Source organism: Dioscorea cayenensis, chromosome 18 (genome assembly GCF_009730915.1).
Source record: "Dioscorea cayenensis subsp. rotundata cultivar TDr96_F1 chromosome 18, TDr96_F1_v2_PseudoChromosome.rev07_lg8_w22 25.fasta, whole genome shotgun sequence".
Taxonomy (NCBI): domain Eukaryota; kingdom Viridiplantae; phylum Streptophyta; class Magnoliopsida; order Dioscoreales; family Dioscoreaceae; genus Dioscorea; species Dioscorea cayenensis.
The window spans coordinates 1,332,951-1,349,403 of NC_052488.1; the positions used below are offsets into that span (position 1 = coordinate 1,332,951).

Consider the following 16,453-nt stretch of genomic DNA (forward strand, 5'->3'; position numbering starts at 1 on the left):
TATTTCAATATGGATGAATTACTTGTATTGGATTTTATGTTGTTGTTTTATCTCAAGATTGTATTTGAATTTGTCATTTCATATTTTTAGTTTATTTATTGCAAATTTGCAATTGATGATTTATTTTGATGTAAAAAATGCATAAGTATATTATTTGTGAACATATAGGTTATATTCTTCATAAACGAGCTTTATAAACGAGCTTTTCAAACGAGTTTCATGAACGAGCTTCTAAACGAGCAGTTAAATGAACTCGAGCTTGAACGAACTAATAAACAAGCTTTCTCGAGTCGAGCTTGAGCCGAGCTCGAGTTCAATAATTCCTCAAACGAGCCGAGCTCAAACAATATTTAAAGCTCGATTCGAGCCACGAGCCGAGCTGGAGCTCATCTTTTTAGTCACGAGCCGAGCTTGAACACATCAAAGCTCGGCTCGGCTCGAATACACCTCTACTTGCAACTAAACGCCCCCTAAGAGTACTGTCCTCTTAAACCAAAGGCACCAATTAATCAGCACCAATTAAACATTATTTTGTGAACCTATGAATTGTCTAGATAATTTTCAAAACAAGCAAGGCTTTATTCTTTGAAATATATGGGAATTATAATAGTTTCATATTTAATAGAAAAGAAATATATTATGCTTTATATGGTTGCATGTGTGAGAGATGAATCACCGACTAATTGCTAGATTCACTGTTTAAAATGTATTATCAATAAACAATAGTTTTAAAAGTCAATAATCTATAAAAAGACAAGAGACAAACAAGTTTGAGTGTCAAAGCTCAATCTTACTTCATTTTAATATATTATCTCATTATTTTTTTTATTTCTCATTAACACTTGTACAATATTTTTTAGAAGTAAATCACTCCTAAATCTAGTCAGTTTCATTGTGGTCAACAGTCATGGTAGTTTTTTTTTTTTTTTAAAAAAAAAATTCATACTTTTAAAGTTAATTTATTTAAAATAAGTTTGTTTGACAAAGTAAACACATAACATCATAAATATGTACAAACACTGAATTACTCTTTATTATATACACTATTAAGCCTAACTTAGTGTGAAAGTAGTTTATATATTCTCATGATTTTACTAAATAGATAATTCATGAAAATATTTAGAAAACAAAATATCACTATAAATGATTAAGAGAATGATAAAAAAACGCATAGAAAGCCGCTTAATAAAAAATTAGCAAAAACGGTGACGAACTTAGCCAACTTAGTACGTGAGAGTGATAATTATTTTCTAATAAATAAAAAATAATATTTTTAGGATTAAATGAAGCCACTCTTATTTCACATATACTAATCAAATAGTCCACTATTTTAATGCATAAATTAATATATCAACCAAAGCTTCAAAATTTTCAAACAAAACCTAATTCAGTTAGGTTGCAAAACACTTAAAATTTTGGCATGTTCTACTTTCAATATTCATTATTGAATTATTACTGTATCCATAATCAACTCATTCTCTAGTCTCAATGCATTCATCTTCAAAGTCCCATTGCTTCCACACTACTCAAAGTTAGACCTTTGAAATATATATATATATATATATATATATATTCACAAGTTATTCAAACTTTGATGAAGATCAACATGGCAAACCAAAAACAAGCTCAAGACCAAAGAACCCTTCTTTTGATCATCATCACTTTCCTTACAATCACCACACTTCTCATCCTTCTCCAAACCCTAACCCTAAGAAGCTCTTTCCATGTCTCTCCTCCATGTGGTCTTGAACTCAATGAAACAAGATCAAAGTTACAAGACATGATCACATTTCTCCCACTGAAAGACCTTAGATACAACCACAACCCTTTCCAAGTCAACACCACATGGTTCATGAGCTCCATTAATGACATCCAAGAAATTGACCAAGCTCATCATCTCTACTTCCCTTCAAAAGGGAAAATACTTTGTTTGCATGGCCATGATCATTCAAATGGTGCTAACAATTCCTATGCATTAACTTGGCCCGAAGTTCTCCCTGCCGGAGCTAAACTCCTCTCAGGCTTAACCTTCGTCTCCGAAACCTTTTACGACTACACAAACCTTTGGCATGGCTTGTCTGCCATGACTCCATTTGTGAATTGGTATCAAAACAAGCATTGCATGGTGCCAGAGAGATGGGTACTGTTCCATTGGGGAGAATTAAGATTGGAGATGACACCATGGTTAGAGACTTTGATGGAGGTGAGCATTGGCCGGAAAGTGAAGATCGAGAAGTTTAACGACGATGGAGATAGACCTGTTTGCTTCGAGAAGGCAGTTGTTTTTAGGAGAAATGAAGAAGGGATGTCGAAGACGAATAAGGAGAAAGTGTATGATTTGATGAGATGCAAAGCTAGAGCTTATTGTGATGTTGGTAGAGATGAAGATGGTGGTCATGATCAATATCATGGTTTGGAGGAGGGGAAAAAGAAGGTGATTAGGTTGACCCTTTTTTTAAGGGTTGGGTCAAGGTCTTTCAAGAATGAGACCACGGTTGTCACCGTCTCCGGCGAGCAGTGCCGGAAGGTTGATGGTTGCAGGCTAAGAGTTGCGCACTCTCATAACCTTTCATTTTGTGATCAGGTCAGTCTATTTTGAATCTACGGACATCCTAGTCAGTCTATTTTGAATCTACGGACATTCCTAGATGATGGATGCTTATTAAAATTATTATTTAAAATATATATATTTTTTTAAATTTACTTTAAACAAGATTTTAATTGTGGAATTATATGAAAATACAGGTAAGACTAATGAGTGACACGGATATCTTAATTACTCCACATGGTGCGCAATTGACGAATATGATATTCATGAATAAAAATAGTAGTATCTTGGAGTTTTTTCCGAAAGGATGGCTAGAGTTGGCCGGAGTTGGGCAGTATGTTTTCCGGTGGCTTGCTGATTGGGCCGGAATGAGACATGAAGGAGCATGGAATGATCCTAATGGGCAAAAGTGTCCTTACACTGATAATGCAGAGTGTTTCACCTTCTATAAAGATGGTCAAGTAGGGATTGATGAGGACTTTTTGGTAAAATGGCTAGCTAGGGTTCTCAATGAAGTGAAGGAGCACAAGAACAATATTAATGGACAAGCAAATCTTAGTTCTAGTGCTTGCTCTTGTTCTTTAGTTTGATGGTTATTTTTTTTTCTTTTTAATAATAAATTTGGTTCAATCTTGTTTGAGGAGTAATGCTATTTTTACGTATTAAATTTATCATATATACTTTATAACTCATTAATCATTTTTAATAGACCTCAAAATTGTATTACTTATGATTAAAAAAAAATTCATCCCCATCTTCGTGTTTGTTTGTATAAAACTCATTCGTAAGTATTTATCATTCATATATAAAGTTTACACATTATATATTTATTTTCATATTTTAATTCAATTATTTATAAAAAATTATATTTTAAAATATATAAATATATATGATTGTCATATTTATACAAATAATTAATAAGTCAATGCTGAAGAAAAATGCTTTGTTTTTAAATAATTTAATAAATTAATAAAATAACCAATAATTTAACAACCACGTGAAATATTTTATACATAAATCCCAAACTTTCGAGTCTATTTATTAATGGCGAAGTCTTATGATGGTTGCAATTTTGTATTTTTCTTAGGGGCCTAGAAAACCTTGCAAATAATTATAATTATTTTCATGATCGTAGGAAAATATAAAATTTTGTCATGCTCTATAAGTTTACATAAATTTGGTCATTCTAGTTTTACAATTTATTTATTAAAAAAAAATTAATTTTTTAACATCACATGGCATGATAACATAAATAATCATATCAATGATTAATTCGATCTATATGACCAAAAGAAATATTCAAACTTTGGTAAAATTTCATTATTAATATTTTTTTAATTTAAGTGATTAATTGAACATAGAATTATATTTTTCACATTTTGGAGGACACTATTACTTTAAGGGCCCATTTGGTGGACATGATAAAAATGATAGGATATGATAGACTATCATATCCTACTACTATCCTTTGTTTGGTGTACCAATAGGTATGATAGTATTATCATATTGACCCATTTTATACTGCTGGTCACATGATAATGAATCATATAGGGGAGTCATGATAGAAATATATAGGATATGATAAAAAATAAATTTATATTTTTGTCTTATTATTTGGTTTCTCTCCCTTATCTAGGATTTTATTGTATCTCTCCTTTTGATCTTTTAAACATAGTTCTTGGGAGAAGAAGCTAGTCAACAACTAGATAGAACACTCAGAAATTTACGCATTAAGAGTAGTTAAAGGGTTTCTCCATCGATCTCGTGCTTGAGAAGATTATTTTTCATCTAAATCTCTTTTTTTTAATCATGCTTTATTTTTAATTTCTCTAGTCTGATGATTTTTTTTTTCAAATTGGTTTTGATGTGATCTATTTATTTTTTATTAATGAGTTTAATTTTTTACTCTAGCTTTATGTCATATTAATGACTTTGTCTATGATTTTCACCAACAAAAAAGTATTAACTATAATTTTTGCAAGTTGGTATATTGCAATCTATTTATTTGTGGACATTATTTATAGGTTATTTATTTTTTAAAAATTTAAAATATATCGATAAATAAATCAGGAAAAAATTCAAAAAAAAGTCTATTTTAAAAAAAATATATATATATATATAACTAATTTTGTCTAAATACACACCATTCATATCATATCGGTCCACTTCAAACATAAAATAGGATAACAAAATACTATTTAATGGTTTATCAGTGCACATCAAATATATGATAGGATATGAGCTTATCATGCTCATATCCTATCCAATTCTCATATCATATCTGTCTACATTTTATCCTTTTCCACTAAACGAGTCCTAAATCATATTTAGATTGATTTTGAGATTAAATCTATTTAGGTTTAAAATGTTAATTTTAATCTTATATTAATTACTTTTTTAATATGATTTATTCATATTTAGACTTAAATCAGTTATTTTCCAATGCCTGTATTATTAAAATTATATTCTCGAATTGTGATAACTTAGCCAACGTTATGCAAGTGTGATTTTTCTCACTATTACACTCCTCGAGTTTTGTATAATTCCCAAAAAATCAACTTTTAAACATTTTAAAAATAAAATTTTAATCTTATATTAATTAATTTTTTAATAAGATTGATTTATATTTAGACTTAAATCAATTATTTTCCAATGCCTGTATTATTAAAATTATATTCTCGAGTTGTGATAACTTAGCCAACGTTATGAAAGTGTGATTTTTCTCACTATCACACTCCTCGAGTTTTATATAATTCCCAAAAATTCAACTTTAAACATTTTAAAAATAAAAATTTCAATTTTTTTGTTGGAAATAAAAAAAATTTGAGATTAAATTTTTTTTAAATATTAAATAATTAAATTGGAGGAGAAATTTTAGACTTATTAAAAAATTATGTTTGATTTAATTATTATTTCTTAAAATTTATGTATTAATAAAAATTAAATATTTTAATACTAAAATTATTTTTTTAATAATAACAAGTATTTATAATGAAACCACTTTCATATTTATTTAATATATTTGAAAAAAATAAACAAGTTTAAGACTTGTTTTATTTGTATCTTCAATAGATTGTTCCGTAAATTTTTACCTTAGGAAAGGCTTCATTTTTTTTTTTTTTGAATAAATAAATGATCTCAAACAAAACAAAAGGGCCTTTAGACTTAAAATAATATAATAAAAAAAATTATAATTTATTTCAGTCCCGAAAAAAATCTAAGATATTCCAATAACTCCAATAACTTGAAAATGTTAAAAAAAATCAATAATATATATAGATGGATATATCACAACTCTTTGAGTACCAAAGGTTGCTATAAAATAAAAGTAAAAAATAAAAATATCTCTAACTTCAACATCATAATTTGAAGTCTTAGTTGGAACTGAATTATATTTCTAAACCAATAAAAAAATGGACATAATTATAATAAATAGATGAATATATTTAATAAATATTTCATTCACTTAATAGACACAAACTTTACCTTATCCAATTGAATTGTCAATGATTTGATTTAAATTATAAATATTTTAATAAAAATGATATATGATAATGTAAGGGGGAGTTTGGATGACAGAATATGAATGGGGGTAGGAATGGGGGTAATGAAGAGGGTAATGGGAATGGGGGTAATGGAGAAGAAATGTGAATGAAAACTGTGTTTGGTTAGAAAAGGTTATGCATTGGGAATGTAAAAAGTAAATGAGAAATATGTGAGTCAATTACCTTTATACCCTTCTTTCAATAAAAAAAATGTATGTATATATGTTTAATGACACATAGATTTTTTTTTTAATTATTAATAACTTCATTAAGAATTAATTAATAAGTTAATTAATTATTTTTAATTGTCAATGTATGCTTATTTTTGTAAGTAATTATTTAAATATTATTTAAATTATATTGTTTAAACATTTAATCAAATAATTTTTTATAATTACTATAGTTTTAATTAATTAATTATTTATTTTATTAATATAATTAATAATTAAATTATATAAATTTCTCTATTTCTAAGGTAGTGGAGGTTTCATTCTTGAAATTATTTATTTAAAATAATTAAATATCATTGCAATTATATGGTTAATTGTTATAATTATTGTTTTTAAACATTTTAACAAATACATTTTTAAGAAATGCCACTGAAGAACTGCAACACACCTGGAGGTTTTTTTTCATGCAAGAACTCAAGGAACTTTCACCTATATGCATCAAGCACAACATACCAAATATCATTCAATAACTTTAGCAAACAAATAGCCATTCAAAAAAACACATAGGGGCCGTTTGGTTCGCGGTAATGTAGAAAGATTACCATGTGTTACGTGGTAATCTGAAAATATTACCACGTTTGGCATTGTATTAGTGGTAATCTGTATGGTAATATCACATTACCAACTTATAAATATTACCAAGAAAGTGGTAATCCTATTACCACCAAATTTGGTGTCTATCTTGGATTACCGTGATAATCTTATAACTTTTTATATTTTAACAAATTGATTACCATGAAAACCAAAGTAATAAAAGTTCCTAACCAAACATGGTTATATTAAATTACCGCAATATTCCCACCCATATAATATTCCCACTCATATTACCATGGTAATCTCGTTACGTGGTAATATGTCATTAACACGAACCAAACGGCCCCATAATGACATATGACATCGCAAATAACATTAAATAAAATTGAAAATACCCACCTAAATAACAATGAAAGCATTTATGTAATACACAACAAGCATAAAACACTCCACTAAAGTAAAGTCATACAAGTCATAGAAATCTATCTCGCTCTTTACCAAAGCAATGAACATTTGACAACAACCAAAAGAAAGTGACAAAGTCATAAAATCCATTAAAGTTCATCAAACACAAAACATCCCACCAAATTAAAGTCTATTGTCTTCAACAAAGAAAAGTTCTTCTCCATGATCATTTCCCCATGATGTCATTTGGCCACCAAATAGATACACCTACAAGGAAGAAAATGTTGATGATCAAAGTTATTTCCTTTTCCATTTGTACAACTTAAATTGCATATGAACAACATGAATTTGTCAAAAAAGTTCATGACTACAAATCACTACAAATAAAAACAATGTACATGAATTTTAACCAATGTACACAAGCATAAAATCTTACCAAGATGATTCATATGTCACGTGGGCAATAAGACATTCTTGATAGGAAAATCTGACAAAAGCGAAGTTTCTTATCAATTGGAAGATCCCAAAAGACTTTGAGTTGATCTTCATCTTTCGCCAAAACTTGTAGCATGAACATTGCCTCATCATCGCTAAGCCCATCAATTGCAAAAAGTACTTCACCTAAGCGTTTCTTCTTATCTTCAATTTCAACACGAGCTGCATCATTACGTGCAGTGATATCAATCTTGCGTGCTGAAATTTCTACGTTGCGTGCAGCAATTTCAACGTTATGAGCATCAGATTCAGCTTTGCGTGCTGCAGATTCAGCGGTACGAGCAGCTGACTCAGCATTACGGGTTGCAGCTTCTGCTAATGCTTTGAACTCTGGACTAACTAGATCTACCAAATTCTGAAAATTTGTAGATATTCGGTCCATTGTTTGGTCTTGGACTACATGTTTCCTTTTTCGCTGCCTAGGTGTTCTTGAGGTGCTATTATCAGATGCCATAGGTGATGAAGTCTCCGTTGGTTCTTGCGTAGGCATAGGGAAGTCTTCAATCGGCACTTGGGAGAAGCCTGCTATATCATCCATGGAAATGTTATCCTCATTTTCATACTGTGCTGCATCATCCCCGATACCACCTCTAGAATTGCCAATTGCATTTGAAGAGTAAATTGTGTTTGAAGAGTAAATTGTGTTTTTAGTTTTTATATTTGATATATTGATCTTAATGTTAATTTTTTCCCACACGTTTACACAAGTTTCAAACAATATTAATTACTTATATTGGGAAAAAAAATTCATGAAAATTTATTTGTTTATTTTTTTGGTTCATATCATCAATATTTTTAGCATGAGAAATTTCAATATGGCATATTATATTAGCATTTATGCCATGCATGATATTGTAAAGAATTTTAATTAAATAATTACATAATAATGAAGATATAGCATATTGAATATGAAAATAAAAGCTAGAATTGAGTTCAAGTATCAAGCTAAAATGCCTATATATGACATAGATACTGATGGTATTGTATAACATAGGTTGCTAAATTGCTAATGATTTTTGTCAGTTTAATCTTTAATTTGAGAAGAAATTATATTCAAGATGATTACACTGTTAAAAAAAATGTGAAGATTAAAAATAGGAATAAAGTTTTTTACACAAGAAAAAAATGAAGAGAAAAATAATAACAAGATGAGTACAATAGTATCATATCAAATAGAAGAAAAAAATTAAATCCACCACTTAAGAATATGATTTATTTAAATATATAAAACATCTCATATAATCTGATATGAAACATACCATAATAATTGACAATTCCAATTGCTTGATCATTAATAAACTAATCTTTAAATAAAGAAAAAAAAACCTTCCACCTTAACTAAAAATAAATTAGTAAACATATATATATATAAAGCATTTATTAGAAAGGTTGTGTGTCAAGGCCTCAAATATCCACTGAGAATCTCATTGTAAAGGCAGAAGTTAACCAAAAAAATAAATCAAAGAAAAATTGTCATCTTCTGCACAACATCAACAGATGGTACAAGGAAAACAAGAAAAAAATGGCAGAGCACTTTCAGTACCAATCCGAACAACAACAACACATGAATCACAAGGAGAAAGGAAGCAAGAGATTGAGAGAGGAACCTATGAGACCTCGCCGCTGCTTCCTCTTTGTCGCTTGAAGTTTGCAGGACACCGGTGGTGCGATGGTGAAGATGATGATGGCGACGGCGAGGTTGGTCACGGGAGCCAGCAACAAAAGTAAAGAAGAATTTGGTTAGGGTTAAGTATATACAAGTAATATTGTAATTTGTTTATGGGCAAAAATGTAATTTTATATTTCATTACTGGGTATTCCCCCCAATGTGGTGGGAATGAGTTATTCCTTGAGGGGAGGTAATGATTTATCTTGGCCCTCAATCATTACATGCAAAAAAAATTATCCAAACAAGGGGAAGGGAATGTGTAATCAATGATTCCCTTCCCCAGGGTAATGATTGAGGGCATCCAAACGCCCCCTAAGATTCTTTCATAACCAAATCGTACTAAGGCCCATAGTTTGTATGAGGAGGGGCATCACTTAGCCACATCCCTAAGAGCTCCTCTCTTTCTCTTTCTCTCTCTCTCTCTCTCTCTCTCTCTCTCTCTCTCTCTCTTGTAACCATCCCACTTATGAAATAAAGAAGTCCTTTTGTGAATAATCTCTATATCTCTCTTCTTTATGCATCCCTCTCTTCCTACTCTGACTCTCTCTCTCTCTTTACTTAAGTTAAGCTTCCGCCCTAATCGTTAGATCCACAGCGCCGTCGTGTCGGGGACGAAGACGTGGATCTTAACTTAAGTAAAGAGAGAGTAAGAGTAGAAAGAGAGGGATGTGATAGTTCCGGTGGGGGTGTGAAGTGTTAAGTTCACTCAAAAACTCACTCAAAGCATAAACACTCACACACAATCAAAGCAAGATAAAGGAGACAAGCAAATTGGTAACCCAGTTCGGCACAACATTGCCTACATCTTGGGGACCAGGCTCGGAGAAACAATCCACTAAAAGAGGTATAAGAACAAGGAGTACAACACTCACTTACTCACTCAATACAAAGAATATCCTCTCAAGATTGCCCGACGGCCACATATACAACTCTCACCCAAGAGTCTCTCACTTATTGGCTCCATCCTAAATCTTCGAGCAGGATGTCTTATATAGACGCACCGATGTCTACAAAGTTACCTCTTTTAGAATTCTCCGCGGCTTCCTAACTTGGACACCTTCCAAAGTTAGATGTTGCAACACCCAGTTACAACATGACCCACCTTACTGAACATGACTGAGTTCTAGTCAGATGCACCCGAATCTGCGACCTTCAACCTACCGGTTCCTTCAGTCCGCCTCGTAGCAGTTGACTCGACCCGAGCTCCTCCTGCCTGCAGCTGCTTCCTTCCTCTAGTCACTTCAGAAGGTCTCCCTCTCCCGAGGGACGTGCCCACCAAGGCACACGTGACCATCTCACCAAAGATAGCCACCAAAGATCTCCCGATCTTCCTTTCCAAACTTGGCCCAAGTTTGGTCTTCCAAATGATCTTCGTTTGACTCATGGAAATATTGTTACTAAACTTGATCTTATCTTTATCCAAGTTTAGCCTTCAATATCTTTAAGCATCATCTTTAATCATCCATGCTTGGATCTTCAAATCTCTAATCATATCTTATGCAATCTTCAATCAATCTCCTCATATGACTAGTCTCCATAAATAGTTCCGCCCATAGATAGCTCTTGGATCTTCCTTTAATATAGTAATGCTAAATATGGTCTTGATGATCTCCTTGGTATATCTTTACCTTATTTAGTTTGTGTCTTCAAATAGCTTCACACCAAACTAAATCTTTGTGTCTTCAAATAGCTTCATACCAAGTTTAACTTGTGTCTTCTAATAGCTTCACATAATCTTTATGATCTTGAACTCTTGCCAATAATAGAATATTCCTCTCTCTTCAAATAGATCTTTCTAAAAAGAAGCTCTATCAAAGATATGAATAATCATCCCGGATCTTACCAAGGATAGATAATCACATCAAAAATAAAACTTGCCTTTCTAGAAAAGATCCTATAGTCTTGATGCACTTTCCAAAAATAGTTTATCATCACATGATTGTATTGAGAGAAATATCTATAAAATCTTCAATATAGATCTTAATCAAATCTCCACCTTGATCTCCATTAAATGTCATGATAACATCTTTTGCCACATTATCATCTTAGTTTTCTTTTGATGAGTCACCACATGCCACGTCATCATCCTCTTGCCATGTCACCACTTGGCTTGTCATATAATGCCAATCCTACGTCATCAGACTTAACAGGATGCATAAACACAAAGGAGAGAGAGATAGAGATTATTCACAAAAGGACTTCTTTATTTCATAAGTGGGATGGTTACAAGAGGAGGATGAGAGAGAGAGAGAGAGAGAGGAGCTCTTAGGGATGTGAGTAAGTGATGGATACCCACTCCTTACAAACTAAGGGGCCTTATATAGGTTCCATAACTTAACCCCTAAGTAATCAATAATGTCATGACATAATTGATATGACACATTTACAAAACTACCCATAAAACTATGGGCATAAAACCATGGGCAAACCCAAGGTTTTGCTATAAGGAAGTCACTGTTCTATTACGTTCTAACCATATTACTATCTTATTACTAAAAAACATTAAATAAATTTTCATTAATATAATTTAAAAATTATATTTCTGGTAATTCTAATTTCAGAATCACATCCCGATAATCTATCGGGAGTAGTAATATAAAATTCGGTAAACTAAATAACATTTTAAAAATAATGTGAAGCTAATCTAAAAGTCCTGATTTATTGTTTTTTAAATACCACCCTACCAACATTATGTATATTAAAAGTATGGCCCTGATTTGTGGAAGTACGTCCTTGCTTAATTCAACATTGAATATTGAATAGATGCCAATTCTGTTACTATTTGAGTGAGACTTCAGTGCTTGAAAACTTTGACAAGCAAACTTGCCAATAAATGCATGATTTGTTCCCTATCAATAATTATTCTTCAATAAAATTAATATATATTTTTTCTTTACCATGACTTTGAACTTTCTGTGTTGACACGGATAGTGTGAAGCTTCAAGGAAATAACACCGGGCAGATCAAACACGTATACCAAAAAAGAAAAAAGAAAAAAATAAGAAGAAATTTTTTTAAAACAATAATAAAAAAATGAATTATGATAAAAGGGATTAATTTCTGTTCAAAATTTTTTACTAAATGCAACCCACACGTGACAGGAACTTACATAGGTGGGGAGCAAGCTCAATAAACATATTTTACATGGGTTTTAATGTTTGATCTAGGGTTATTTTCGAAATGTACATCTCACACAAAGGATCTCAGGTTCTCCTCAAAATAAATACCCTATATAAGATATCTCGGGTTAATGTTTGATCTGTGGTTCTCCTTGAAAAGAGGCTATTGGTAATTTATATTTAAATTTAAAATACAATAATTTATCAAAATATTTTTTGTTAATATATATATATCATTTTTATTTTGACAAGTCACTATTTATACTATTCATCACTTGAGGCATTTTTTTTTGGGACAAAATCGAGAAGCGGCAAAGCAAAAGACAAATGGATATAGAAGCACATCAATTACGGTGGCTTAACTGATCTATTGGAGAGAATAGAGCTCATAAAAGTGAATTATAATATAAGAGAGTCGTGTTGGGTTGTGGACCACACAATATGTAGGGATATAAGGACTTATGTGCATAAGTTGTGTAGACGTACACAACTAATGTTTATAATTGTGTTTATCTTATTATATTCAAGTTTTGAATGGACCCAAATTGTGATCTAATTCAAGTTTGAATTTGGTCCTAATTATCTAATTTTAAATGTGTGGATATACATATTAATCATATGTTGTGTAGAATTCACGGGGGCAAAATTGTCAAATCTATGATGGGCGGACTTGTAATTAGCCCCATAAAGTTTTTCTTATAAATAGGGTGTGGTCCCCGATCGAGCACGCACCGATCCGAGATTCGAATTAGGGTTTTTCGAATTAGGGTTCCCATCTCCCTCTCGCGTGTGATCGGGTGAGAAGAACCACAAGACCCAATCACTTTCATCATAATCAATGGATTCAAGTGCGAGTGCGCTTCCGCCACTTTCTTTTGTTCCTAAGCAATCTCCAAGCAAGAAGATCCGGGGGTTATACATTAGGGGTTTATACCCATTAGATCCATCAAGTGGTACCAGAGCCATCTTGTGTTGGAATTGTTTGGGATTTATTATAATTAAATCTTGAATTTATTGATTTTATTATGCATGCTTCGGTTGAGGTTTTTCATGCTAATATAACGATGGTTATATATACATATATTGGTACGTGTATGATTGTTTAATTGTTATATTGCAATTTTCAAAGAGATTTTGAAAGTCGTGCCATGGCTTTTCAGTAGATTGGAAATTATATATATATATATATATATATATATATCTAGATGATACAATAATTATTTAATTAATATATATATTGATCCAGTGTTTGGAAACCGTGTGGTTTCTCAATTCTGAAAACATAGATTGTTATTATATATATATATATATATATATATATATATATATTTATATTTGTTTTTGAATGATTGGATTGGTTCTTCTGAACTAAATTATTTGACTTATCCTAGGTGATGAGTGTGATGGATTTGATATTCATATATATATATATATATACTAGATTTAATTTTTATACTACGGGGAAATCATCAAGCCCTTGTGCTAATGCTTTTCTATAAAGATTTATTGATTATCATGTATCATGGATTTCAATACATGTTTATATTTACTTTTAGTAAGTTAATTTCCATTATTACCAATATCAAGGTGCAGGAGCACAATTAATGATTTATATTAATTTAAATTTTACTTTGATTTGGATTAGGATAATATTTGGATTTTAATTTGATTGTTGAAGTTTATTTAAAAATTATTATGAATTTAATTTTTTTATTCATAATTATAAAAGTTGTTTTTAATAATCATTAGGAAATAACAACTTAGAGTTTGCTTTTTATAGCTTTCTTGGGTATTTACTACAATTGGTAAAAAGCGACATCGTCACCAAAGTGACCTCATTGTGGAAACCTTTTGTTTGTGAATAACCATGGTGTTAGTGCATGCTTATTCTCATGCAGACAACACGTCGGCCCAAAGGAAGACCGTTGTCCGCGGAGATTTGTTTGCACATGTGGTAATAAGTTGTTTATAGTTATAAAAGTGTCTATTGTGAGTATTTAGTCGGCCCAAAGGAAGACTTTATACTTGATTAGATTTTTACTATAAAACTTGATTACTTGCATCAAGTTAATTACTAGTGAATTGAATCTACGTCCAAAGACTAGATTTGATGCCAATCAATTAACTTGAAGATGGGTTGTTGTTATTTGTATTTTTTTGATTATTAGACTCTAGTTAATTAGCGTGAGCTAATTATTGATTATTGCTCTTTGTACAGTTGACATCATGAGTGTTAATAATGTATTTACTACACTCAATGGCATTCCTATGCTTAATGTCACAAATTTCAAAACTTGGAAAAAAACAAGGTGACACTTGTTTTTGGGATGTATGGATCTAGACTATGCATTAAGAGAACCATGTCCCCTGCACCTCTTACGGATCAAAGCTCTCTTGAGGATAGGAGAGTTTTTTTGAGAGGTGGGAGCGGTCTAACCGTATAGGTCTAATGATCATGAAGAATACAATCCCGGAGACTTTTCTGGACACTACATCTGATAAAAGGGACATTAAGCAGTTCCTTGACACCCTGGAAGAACGCTTCGTAAGAAGTGATAAGGCGGAGACTAGTGCTACACTAAAGAAACTAGTTTCCATGAGGTATAAGGGTGATCGGAATATACGAGAGTACGTCCTTGATATGTGTTATCTAGCTGGAAAATTAAAGAGTTTGAAATTTGAGATACCAGAAGATGTTCTAGTGCATATGGTGTTGATTTCCCTCCCTCCTCAATTTAGTCGGGTTTGAAGTGAATTATAAGCGTCAAAAAGGAAAAATGGACAGTAAATGAACTTATCTCACATTTAGCACAAGAGGAAGATCGGATAAAAGCAACGTGAGGTTGAGAGTCTCGATTTTGCATCTTCAAGCCATTAGAACAAGTGCAAGAGTTCGAGTTGTTTTTATTAATATTAAGCTTATAGGGATAAACTCCATTGTTGTGGATCCGCTTGCATTAGCTCCTATAGTTTTTAATAAGCATGTCGCTTATATGGTCGACATTTGTAGAGATGCTTTGATTAGTGGGAGTTTATATTTAGTTGGTTTAATATTTGTATTAGTGTCATGACATTTATAATAGATTTTGTGAAATTTCTAGATTATTCATTGTTTTTACTCGAACTATAATCTCATAAAGTTTTTTTAAAAAGTGGACCCAGCTTGGAAATAGACAAGCGTAGATCACATCGGCTTGTAATTTCCATGCTACACATCCACACTTGATCTATGTTATTAGTTAAGTCGGCATATGTGATCATCGTGGGTTTAGTTGCATTATACTCTGGGCGACGACCGCCCTTTGTTCCATGTATTGATGAGGGTCGATGGGACGAGATTGATTTAGGTAATTTTTTTCAGGTTGTAATTACATTTGGTTATTGATAGTAATTTATACACAATTTTGAATTCCCGAAGGTGCATGATTGTATGGTCCAAGTGGGAGATTGTTGGGTTGTGGACCACACAATATGTAGGGATATAAGGACTTATGTGCATAAGTTGTGTGAGCGTACACAACTAATGTTTATAATTGTGTTTATCTTATTATATTCAAGTTTTGAATGGACCCAAATTGTGATCTAATTCAAGTTTGAATTTGGTCCCTAATTATCTAATTTTTAAATGTGTGGATATACATATTAATCATATGTTGTGTAGAATTCTCGGGGGCAAAATTGTCAAATCTATGATGAGCGGGGACTTGTAATTAGCCCCATAAAGTTTTCTTATAAATAGGGTGTGGTCCCTCGATCGAGACGCACCGATCCGAGATCTGAATTAGGGTTTTCAATTAGGGTTCCCATCTCCCTCTCGCGTGTGATCGGTGAGAAGAACCACGAGACCCAATCACTTTCATCATAATCAATGGATTCAAGTGCGAGTGCGCTCGCCACTTTCTTTGTTC

The 16,453-nt window shown here is 31.6% G+C and overlaps 1 protein-coding gene across 1 annotated transcript; it reads left to right on the forward strand.

Moving 5' to 3' along the window:
- The first annotated feature begins 1,852 nt into the window (after nt 1–1,852).
- Nucleotides 1,853–3,138, forward strand: LOC120282178. Its single transcript, XM_039288937.1, has 2 exons — nt 1,853–2,584; nt 2,746–3,138. The coding sequence occupies exons 1-2, from the start codon at nt 1,853–1,855 to the stop codon at nt 3,136–3,138; spliced, it is 1,125 nt and encodes a 374-aa protein (XP_039144871.1).
- The last annotated feature ends 13,315 nt before the right edge of the window (nt 3,139–16,453 follow it).

Bases quoted from the DNA above. Each gene is read 5' to 3' on its own strand.
- LOC120282178 (XM_039288937.1), top strand. From the start codon at position 1,853: ATGAGCTCCATTAATGACATCCAAGAAATTGACCAAGCTCATCATCTC. The intron at 2,585-2,745 runs GTCAGTCTATTT...ATGAAAATACAG, and splicing joins ACCTTTCATTTTGTGATCAG to GTAAGACTAATGAGTGACAC.